Below are 10945 nucleotides of genomic sequence, written 5' to 3' on the forward strand. Positions count from 1 at the left end.
TAGACCAACAGTCACTTCACAAACAAAATTGACAAACATTACAAAGCAACAGACAGCATACTGATGTCAAAACAGGAAAGATTTCACACTCTGGTTGGTTACAGCATCATATTTTCATTTGGTGGTAGAAAGTGGAACTATTATTCCTTGCAGCATATTCCATGAACGGACACTGATTAGTGAACATGTCTCTGCTCTCTCAGCATCCTGCAATGTGTTCAGCCTGCACTGCAGCATTTGGAACACCGTCAGTTTTATTATAACCGCCTGGTAGCTAGGTCGCACACTTAAAGCTGATTCTTGAAACGTTGTTAGCAGGCATTTATGGGGTAGTTTTGAGCCCAGAAACAGTGGTTTTTTTTTTTTCAATGTTTTGATGATTGTGTGTTATTGTCAGTGGCTTTCTTCTTTATTCTTGTATACAACTTAAGTAATCTGTGTAACAGTATTATGAAAAGGATAGTTACTATTCACCATATAGCGGAGATGCTGAGTTGTAGATAGGCACAACAAAGACTGCCCGAAAGTGAGCTTTCAGCCAACAAGGTCTTTGTTGAAAATAACCTCCCCTCCCCCCCAAACACACACACACACACACACACACACACACACACACACACACACACACACACACAAATTTCAAGCTTTCGCAACCCACGGTTGGTTCATCAGGAAAGGGGGAAGAAGAGGGAAAGACAAAAGGATGTGGGTTTCAAGGGAGAGGGTGAGGAGTCATTCCAATCCCAGGAGCAGAAAGACTTACCTCGGGGGGGGGGGGGGGGGGGGCACGTATACACTCTAGCGCGCGCTACACACGTGCGCGCGCGCGCGCACACACACACACACACACACACACACACATATATATATATATATCCATCCGCACATAACAGACCCAAGCAGACATGTGTAAAGGCAGAGTTTGGGTAGAGATGTCAGTCGAGGCAGAAGTATAGAGGCAAATATGTTGTTGAATGACAGGTGAGGTATGAGCGGCGGCACCTTGAAATTAGCGGAGGTTGAGGCCTGGCGGGTAACGGGAAGAGAAAATATATTGAAGGGCAAGTTCCCATCTCTGGAGTTCTGGTAGGTTGGTGTCAGTGGGAAGTATCCAGATAACCCGGACGGTGTAACACTGTGCCAAGATGTGCTGGCCGTGCACCAAAGCATGTTTAGCCACAGGGTGATCCTCATTACCAACAAACACTGTCTGCCTGTGTCCATTCATGCAAATGGACAGTTTGTTGCTGGTCATTCCTACATAGAAAGCGTCACAGTGTAGCCAGGTCAGTTGGTAAATCACGTGGGTGCTTTCACACGTGGCTCTGCCTTTGATCGTGTACACCTTCCGGGTTACAGGACTGGCGTAGGTGGTGGTGGGAGAGTGCATAGGACAGGTTTTACACCAGGGGTGGTTACAAGGGTAGGAGCCGGAGGGTAGGGAAGGTGGTTTGGGGGTTTCATAGGGACGAACCGAGAGGTTACGAAGGTTAGGTGGATGGCGGAAAGACACTCTTGGTGGAGTGGGGAGGATTTCGTGAAGGATGGATCTCATTTCGTGGCAGGATTTTAGGAAGTCGTATCCCTGCTGGAGAGCCACATTCAGAGTCTGATCCAGTCCTGGGACGTATCCTGTCACAAGTGGGGCAGTTTTGGAGTTCTTCTGTGGGAGGTTCTGGGTTTGAGGGGATGTGTTTGTGTGTGTTTTATTGTCTCCTATCAACTTACCAACTCTTTTGTTTGGTAAGTTATAGCATCTTTCTTTCGCAAATGCAACTCACACACACATGACCACAGTCTCTGGCAGCTGAAGCCAGACTGCGGGCAGTGGTGCATGATGGGAGAGGCAACTGAGGGGTGGGAGGTTGGGGCAGAGAGGTGGGAGGGAGCAGGGTCCTGCTATCCCTGCCCCAGCCTCCTCCTTTCCCCTACCCAGTTGCTGGATTCATATTGCCCACGGAATACATCTCACGTATTTAACCCACTCTCGTCCAAAGTAGCGAACAGTCAACTGTCAGCCAGGGAGCCTTGTTAGCATGAATACTCTCTCTTCCGTGCGCTGTAGTTGACTGACGTCGTGTGTTCCGATGTTTGTTTGTGTGGCGTCCCCATACTACGGCGCAGTTACCTCGCATCGGACAGACGGACAGATGATAATTGTCTGAAAATAAAAAATTAAACTTTTCAGTCGATGGACGACTTGAACCGAGGACCTCTAGTTGCACAGCAGCTCACGCTAACCACGGGACCACGGCGCTCTAGAGTTCACTTTGTCCTTGATGTTACTTGTGTTGAGCATTGACTAATCAGTTTGTGTATTTTGCTTATTTTTTTCATACTTCCACACAACTTCTTCCTGTTTTCTCGACTGATCTGTGTTCAGTTTTCAAGGCCTATCCACTGTGCCAACTTATAACTAAATCTGAGGGGGGGTGCGATGGGGAGGTTCCCTTGTCAGTAGTGCTACGTGGCTATCCAGAGCCCTCTCTTCCTGTGACCGTACATCCCCGTGACCGCCACTGCGAGCAGTCGTGTCCAGTGGTTAAATTCCTGTCAACTCTTTCTGCAGTGTTGCAGAAGGAAGATCCAGCTTGTATTAGCCCTACTGCACGACCTCATTCGAACTCGGTCACTTGTTTATAATACCGTATCCGTCATCTCGAAGACATTCTTGACTAACATCAATTCGTTGTGTCCAATCTCAGAGTTACCTAATGTTCACAACCACTGTAGCACGTGTTTAAAGCGAACCTGATTTGCATTATCAAGGCGGGCTACTAGACGTCATCTTTTAGATTTAGAAATGCACTTGCCAAATTTCATTTATTTTGCACAACTCCTTCATGGTGTGTGGACTTTTTAGCTTTCCACCAATATACACTCCTGGAAATGGAAAAAAGAACACATTGACGCTGGTGTGTCAGACCCACCATACTTGCTCCAGACACTGCGAGAGGGCTGTACAAGCAATGATCACACGCACAGCATAGCGGACACACCAGGAACCGCTGTGTTGGATGTCGAATGGTGCTAGCTGCGCAGCATTTGTGCACCGCCGCCGTCAGCGTCAGCCAGTTTGCCGTGGCATACGGAGCTTCATCGCAGTCTTTAACACTGGTAGCATGCCACGACAGCGTGGACGTGAACCGTATGTGCAGTTGACGGACTTTGAGCGAGGGCGTATAGTGGGCATGCGGGAGGCCGGGTGGACGTACCGCCGAATTGCTCAACACGTGGGGCGTGAGGTCTCCACAGTACAGCGATGTTGTCACCAGTGGTCGGCGGAAGGTGCACGTGCCCGTCGACCTGGGACCGGACTGCAGCGACGCACGGATGCACGCCAAGACCGTAGGATCCTACGCAGTGCCGTAGGGGACCGCACCGCCACTTCCCAGCAAATTAGGGACACTGTTGCTCCTGGGGTATCGGCGAGGACCATTCACAACCGTGTCCATGAAGCTGGGCTACGGTCCCGCACACCGTTAAGCCGTCTTCCGCTCACGCCCCAACATCATGCAGCCCGCCTCCAGTGGTGTCGCGACAGGCGTGAATGGAGGGACGAATGGAGACGTGTCGTCTTCAGCGATGAGAGTCGCTTCTGCCTTGGTGCCAATGATGGTCGTATGCGTGTTTGGCACCGTGCAGGTGAGCGCCACAATCGGGACTGTATATGACAGAGGCACACAGGGACAACACCCGGCATCATGGTGTGGGGAGCGATCTCCTACACTGGCCGTACACCTCTGGTGATCGTCGAGGGGACACTGAATAGTGCACGGTACATCCAAACCGTCATCAAACCCATCGTTCTACCATTCCTACACCGGCAAGGGAACTTGCTGTTCCAACAGGACAATGCACGTCCGCATGTATCCCGTGCCAGCCAACGTGCTCTAGAAGGTGTAAGTCAACTACCCTGGCCAGCAAGACCTCTGGATCTGTCCCCCATTGAGCATGTTTGGGACTGGATGAAGCGTCGTCTCACGCGGTCTGCACGTCCAGCACGAACGCTGGTCCAACTGAGGTGCCAGGTGGAAATGGCATGGCAAGCCGTTCCACAGGACTACATCCAGCATCTCTACGATCGTCTCCATGGGAGAATAGCAGCCTGCATTGCTGCGAAAGGTGGATATACACTGTACTAGTGCCGACATTGTACATGCTCTGTTGCCTGTGTCTATGTGCCTGTGGTTCTGTCAGTGTGATCATGTGATGTATCTGACCCCAGGAATGTGTCAATAAAGTTTCCCCTTCCTGGGACAATGAATTCACGATGTTCTTATTTCAATTTCCAGGAGTGTATGTCAAGTCCCACCTCCACTAAATAGGGGTGTGTCAACCCCACAGTAATTGTCTTTTGGTACTGTGTATAGTGAAGGTAAAATGTAAAGATTCTGAGTCCGTGACCTGAAATTGACGTTACTGATGACACAATGCGGCTCTTGTATCCACTGTGGCACTAGGAGGGAGTGGGGGATTAGTGACGAGTCCGTTGCCCTGGCTATTCTTAGCTTCCTATAAAGACCCTAGTGCTCATTTTGACAGTAGGCTGGAGCTGTCCAGGAGGCACTGGAATGAGGAAAAATCCTCGCATCTGACCGGGGTTGACCCGGGGCTTCAAGAGGTGTAGTTACATGCTCTACCCACTAGACCCCCCACGGCTCCAAATGTATGAGGGGCATATAATAAGTAATGCAACTCATTTTTTCTGAAAGTCAGTTTGTATTATTCAGAATTTCACTACAGTGCATTATTCCCTCTCTTGTGGCTACAAAATCCTATTTTTTCAATGTAGTCTTTGTTCTGTGTGACGCCCTTATGCGACCTTTCTGGAAGGATCGGTGTGGCCACAAAGTATCACTCTACTGTTTGACACCTACATCTACGTGATTACTCTGCTATTTCACAATAAAGTCCATGGCAGAGGGTTCAGTGAACCACCTTAGAGCTGTCTCTCTACTGTTCTACTCTCAAGCAGCACGCAGGAAAAACGAGCACTTAAATTTTTCAGTGTGAGCCCTGATTTCTCTTATTTTATCATGACCATCATTTCTCCCTATGTTTGTGAGTTCCAACAGAGTGTTTTTGCAATCGGAGGAGAAAACTGGTGATTGAAAATTTGTGAGAAGATCCCATCACAACAAAAAACGCCTTTGTTTTAATGATTGCCACTCCAATTCACGTATCATGTCTTTGGCACTGTCTCCCCTATTTCGCGATAATAACAAAACGAGCTGCCCTTCTTTGTACTCTTTCGATGTCATCCGTCAGTCCCACCTGATGCGGATCCCACACAGCACAGCAGTACTCCAGAATAGGGCGGACAAGCGTGGTGTGAGCAGTCTCTTTAGTAGACCTGTTGCACCTTCTAAGTGTTCTGCCAATGAATCGCAGTCGTTGGTTTGCTCTGCCCACAATATTATCTATGTGATCGTTCCAATTTAGGTTATTTGCAACTCTAATCCCTGAGTATTTAGCTGAATTTGAAGCCTTCAACTTTGTGTGACTTATCGCGTAATCGAAATTTAGCCGATTCCTTTCAGTACTCATGTGAATAACTTCTCACTTTCCTTTATTCAGGGTCAATTGCCACTCTATGCACTATACAGATATCTTACCTAAATCATTTTGCAAGTCGTTTTGATCACCTGATGACTTTACAAAACGGTAAATGACAACATCATCTGCAAACAATCTAAGACGGCTACTCAGATTGACTCCTATGTCCCTAATGTAGATCAGGAACAATAGAGGGCCTATAACACTTCCTTGGGGAACGCACGATATTACTTCTGTTTTACTCCACGACTTTCCATCTATTACTACAAACTGTGACCTTTCAGAATCGACGATTACACCGTGAGCTCGGAAATGAAACAGAATAATCCCTTCAAACTTTTGGAAAACCTTCGCCATGACGTTTCTTTAGAGTAGAGGTGGTGTGGTTCCAATCTGCGGATTGCTGTTTTGAAGTCACAAACCCCACATTTCATCACCTGTGACAGTATTCGATAAATAATTGTTACAGTCAGCCTCATAACACTCAGACAACTCCACACATGTGGTCCGTCATTGCTCTTTGTGGTCTTCCACAGGGTGGTGAACATAAAACCGGCCCCTCTGCTGAAAGGAAAACGAATGAAGAAAATCAACATAGATCATCACTTTCTTACATTTTTATTGTACAGTTTCATTATTAACTAAGTAATTAACAGTGTAAGTAAAAGATTTACTTTTGTTAAAATAAGTGTTCAAAATGTTCTCCGCCGACATCTGAGCAAAGTTGTGCACGTCGAAGCGTGTTAAGGAAAATGCTTTTCCGTACTTTTTGAGGAATGTTCTAAATTTCTTTAGATATGTTGTTTTTTAATGTGTCAAGTGCTCTGGGATTGTTGCTGTAGACTCTAGCCTTTAGAAATCCCCGGAAGTAAAAGTCACACGGTGACAAGTCAGGGGAGCGAAGTGGCCATAAGCTCTTACTAATGGTCCTCTCTTCTGTAAAATCAGTATGTATACGAGATAAGGACAAACCCAACATACGAGAAGTTGCCCCATCTTGCTGGAAATATGCACAACATTTTTTGTTTGGAGTTAACAGAGCCAAAAATTCTTTGCAAGTAAACATGTGTGTTGACAGTTTCGTCGAAGAAGAATGGCCCGATAATTCTGTTACCGGATACAGCACATGATACACCAATTTTTAAATTGAGTAACGGCTTTTGCAGTATGCTGTGGGGATTCTCTGTAGCCCAGTGTCTTGTGTTTTGTGAATTAACGTAACTTGACAGATGAAACCGAGCTTCATCTGTCGAAAAAAGGAGGAATGGATCAAGACGTCCCCCAGTGACATTTTCCAGCAACCAATTACAGTAATGTGTACGCTTACCCTTGTCTGCTTCTTTTATTTGCTCAACAACACCCACACAGTAAGGTTTCATTTTTAAGCCACAAAGGATGTGTTGACTCGGCCTGTGAGATATTCGACATTGCTGCGATAATCTTCGTGGTGACTTGTAGGGACTTCTTTCAGTGTGTGCTGTCACATTTACCACACCTTCAGGTGTACATAGAGTCAGTGCCTTATTTCTCTTTGAATTAACAACACTGCCTGTTGAACGCCACTTTCTCACTAAATCCTGAATTGTTGATTTTGCAGGAGTATTACTTTCAGGAAACTTTCCACGAAAAGTGTCACGAACAACTTTAATGGATTCAGACCGCACATATTCTTCAACAATGAACACACGTTATTCGGTGGAGTAAGGTGTTGTAATGGTGACCAGAACAGTCACGGGGTCGAAGTGATGGAAAACATGGCGGGACCCACGGAGCGGCCCGCCAATGACAACACGACGGGAGAGGACGGACACAACCGACGGAGCACCTTACGACAACAACAAGAACGAAACAACCTGTCTAAGGTGAGGTGATATGTCCTGAGACATACACGAGGTTAGACCAGCAGGCTGAGCGAGAGGCAGGCGCTTAAGCACTCTATCGTGGATGCTGCTGTTGGCCGCTGGGACCACATGTTCCACTGTGGTGCCCTCACTCTAAATGCGGGCCAGGAGGCATGCGCCGCCACAGCTTACGGCGCGACGGTACAGAGACCTCTACGAATCTTCGACGTCCGTGACATCTGGCGGGGATTCAAATTCCGTGGCACGCGGTACCAGATAAGGTGTGACAATTAAGTACGCAGTTTATAATGACTACTTTCGTACGAACCACTCACACGCTACTGCTGTTGGAAGGTGTCATAGAAACTGACAAGATAGTAACGCTACTCCCGTGTGTTCGCAGTCTGCTTCGGGCCAGTTTTATGTGCGCCATTCTGTATTAGGCAGTGAGGAATCCAGTGGTCACACACTTTTGAGTACCGCAACCGGTGTACGAATGTGTCGGTACTACTGACAGGGGCGTCCAGTCGAGCACCGAGGTGTCGGATTGTGACCTGTCGACTTCCACACATGAGTGTGTCTGGACGTTCTGACATTGCAGGAGTTACAGCTGTGTGCAGCTGACCGGCACGTGGCGGATCGGACAGGTTTGCGTGAGCTTGTTTTGATAATGACGGACGCCACTCTGTGCTTTTTGTCACTGCAGGTCTCCGTAGACATTCTGCGACCGCGTACGAATAGCTGCAATTGTCTGGTTTTCCGCAAAATAAAATCGATGAATGTTCTCTGCTCAGAATGGATTTCTGTAACAGATGCCATTTCGAAGGCTACTTATGCTGCTGCCAGGTATTGGAACTTCATGAAACTATAGGGCCTGAAGTTGGAACGTTTCACTATGCCCCTCAACAAACTCTACATGCGTTTGTTATTGCATGCCCCTCATGTACCAAGTTTGTTTGTGTGGTGTGCGTACTGTAAAACCTTCGGTACACACACCTTCAGATTATTTGACTTGTCGCTCTAACGAAGTAGGCGAGTGTCAGCAATATGTCTCGTGGTCTTATCGTGGCGTGTTTATCTTCTGCCGTTAGGTCAGAAGATATAAATGCCACTTGCACGCTTAGAGTAGCAGATTGATGGTGACCAACTTTAAACAGAACTTGATTAATTTTCACACGCATTTATTAAAATAATAACAGTCATAAACCTTTCTTAACTTCATTCTGGATGCTATTTACAATTGACAATCTGAAGTTCCTTTGGTCTTGGTGCGTTAATCTTATTCTCACATCTCTGATACTTGACAAAGTGTCTATTCATTTATCTTCATGGCTATGTACAGCAAAATGATAATCTTATTAGGCACAGACTGAAACTTGACTATAGACTGGTACAGACTAATGCAGACTGACTCATCGGAGGTCTGTACACTTGTTATAATACCTCGCGCGCTCAGGTATCACTGCACAAGTGTGATCCGCGAGGAGAAAAGGTTCTACGTTAGCAGCAATCTCATTGGCTGCGTTACATATTAATACGTGGATCGGCAGAAGCAGAATTTGGTCCATCTTTATGGCTGTGCTATCTCGTAGTGCAGAGACGGACAAGCGCTGCGCCTGCGCTGTTGTGCTTAGCGGGGCGCGCTGTATTGGGAAAGTTGTGTACGCGCTGACTATGCGGAAATATGTACACAACAGTTTGAAATTGTCGTTGACTTTCCAGAGATATGCTGAAACATTACAGACATATATATATATGAATGACTCCTTACCCTCTCCCTAAAACCCACATCCTTTCATCTTTCCTTCTCCTTCCCTCTTTCCTGACGAAGCAACCGACGGTTGCGAAAGCTCGAAATTTTTTTTTGTGTGTGTGTGTGTGTGTGTGTGTGTGTGTGTGTGTGTGTGTGTGTGTGTGTGTGTGTGTGTGTACATTATTCAGTTAATTATTGACAAGTAAACTCCTATCCTGTCTTTGAAATAACTGTAATTGTCTGTTTATAGTATACAGACTCCAGAGGTATCGGTGTGTTCTGCGTTGCAGTGAGATGCTGTTGGGCCCGGTGCCCGCAGACTACAAATTCCTGCCGAAGCACAAGGCGAGCGCATGGGCCTGAGAGTAGAGACGTGTGGGCCCCGATCCGCGCAGGTTCGGCGCGACGGCCCACACGCCGGTCTGCCGGCGAGGCGCCGCACTTCTCTCTCCGCTGTGGCACTGCGCGAGCCACACTACCGGAGGCGGCGCTCGTCTGACAGGGGAGCACAATTTTGTGAAAGTGTGCGACACGACACCGAAGCGTGACGTCGTAAGAGATGGGGTGTAGAGAAAAGTCAGTTTGTGATAATTTCAGTTATTATTATTGATATCTGAAATGTGCCTTTATTCCAGGGATCCTGTATAAAGTAACAGTGTATGCCACATTGCAGTTTGAATGTATTATCGAGTTATTTGTCTATTTGCTGAAAGTGACAGCTTTTACGTCGCACACCTGGTGGTGACAGGGAGTGCAAACCTAGCCTGTCTACAGCAGCTGTGCTTTTTGTGAATTGTCTATGGACGTTCTGGCCAGGGAAGTCAGATCATAGTAATAATGGCAGATTGTAATTTATATGCCTCGTGCATCTCGTGGAGTTTTTGCTTCAGCCTTCTTCCTGTGGCTATTGATTGTGGTGAAGTTTTAATAAAGGAATTACGCAATACTGTAAACTTTGTTTTCATTCCTCTTCACACTGTTTAGGTCAGTGATCGACTCGCCCGGATTGCCCCGTGTGCTAACACACCACTACCGGGGTCTGGGCAGGTGCGACAGCCCCGCATCGAATACGTCTGGCAGATTGAAGACGAGGCCCAGTGTGGGGGCCAGACTGGATATGGTTTTAGACAGTTCCGCCTCAGTTAAACTATTTGCAAACATTTAGAAAATGCATGGATAAGACTGTACCGCTACAATTTGGGGGAGGGGTGGGTGCGGCAACAGGGAGGCATCCGATTAACAGTGCCAAATCTGAAAGTAGTTTAGTCCAGTGATCAGCTTTGTAAATAATGGAAGCCTCAATATTTTAGCACAGGTCAATAAGCTGACATCTGCTTGAAGAAGTTTCAAAAATTTCATGAGTGGCAATAATCTACAAAACAGATGTACATTTTTGCAACTCACTTGGAGATTGCTACATAATAGCTATATGCTTTGATTATACAATTGCAAGAGACTTTTAAAAACATTTTGTGTGCCAGGCACTGACTAACTATATGAAACAAATAACAAGTGTGTCTGAACTGGTTGCTTGCTAGCCCACCACTGACACACATTTGGTGACAACTACATACATATTATGGAAATTACGGATTGGTAAAATGCTAAGGTATTTCATTGTAGATATTGAGATAAAATACAGGAGAATTAACAGTGACAAAGATACTGTAGGCAGTGAAGTAAGGTTCTGTAACTGAAAGTTGCATATGAGGGAGAAGTCTTAAAGTGCATGGGGATTCCCATAGATAACCAGGAATTTCCGAGAAAGCAGAGTTTTCTAATTGGAATAACT

General features: G+C 46.5%; 1 protein-coding gene across 1 annotated transcript in view; it reads left to right on the forward strand.

Annotated features, from left to right (window-relative positions):
* The window catches only part of LOC126295359 (tRNA-dihydrouridine(47) synthase [NAD(P)(+)]-like), a 174598-nt gene extending 164492 nt beyond the window's left edge, over nucleotides 1-10106 (forward strand). Inside the window, exon 11 of the mRNA XM_049987834.1 lies at nucleotides 9444-10106. Within this exon, the coding sequence (XP_049843791.1) occupies nucleotides 9444-9516 (73 nt within the window). The 3' untranslated portion in view covers nucleotides 9517-10106. The remainder of the gene's footprint in view (nucleotides 1-9443) is intronic.
* The last annotated feature ends 839 nt before the right edge of the window (nucleotides 10107-10945 follow it).

The sequence above is a fragment of the Schistocerca gregaria genome, chromosome 11, assembly GCF_023897955.1.
Source record: "Schistocerca gregaria isolate iqSchGreg1 chromosome 11, iqSchGreg1.2, whole genome shotgun sequence".
Classification (NCBI taxonomy): Eukaryota; Metazoa; Arthropoda; class Insecta; order Orthoptera; family Acrididae; genus Schistocerca; species Schistocerca gregaria.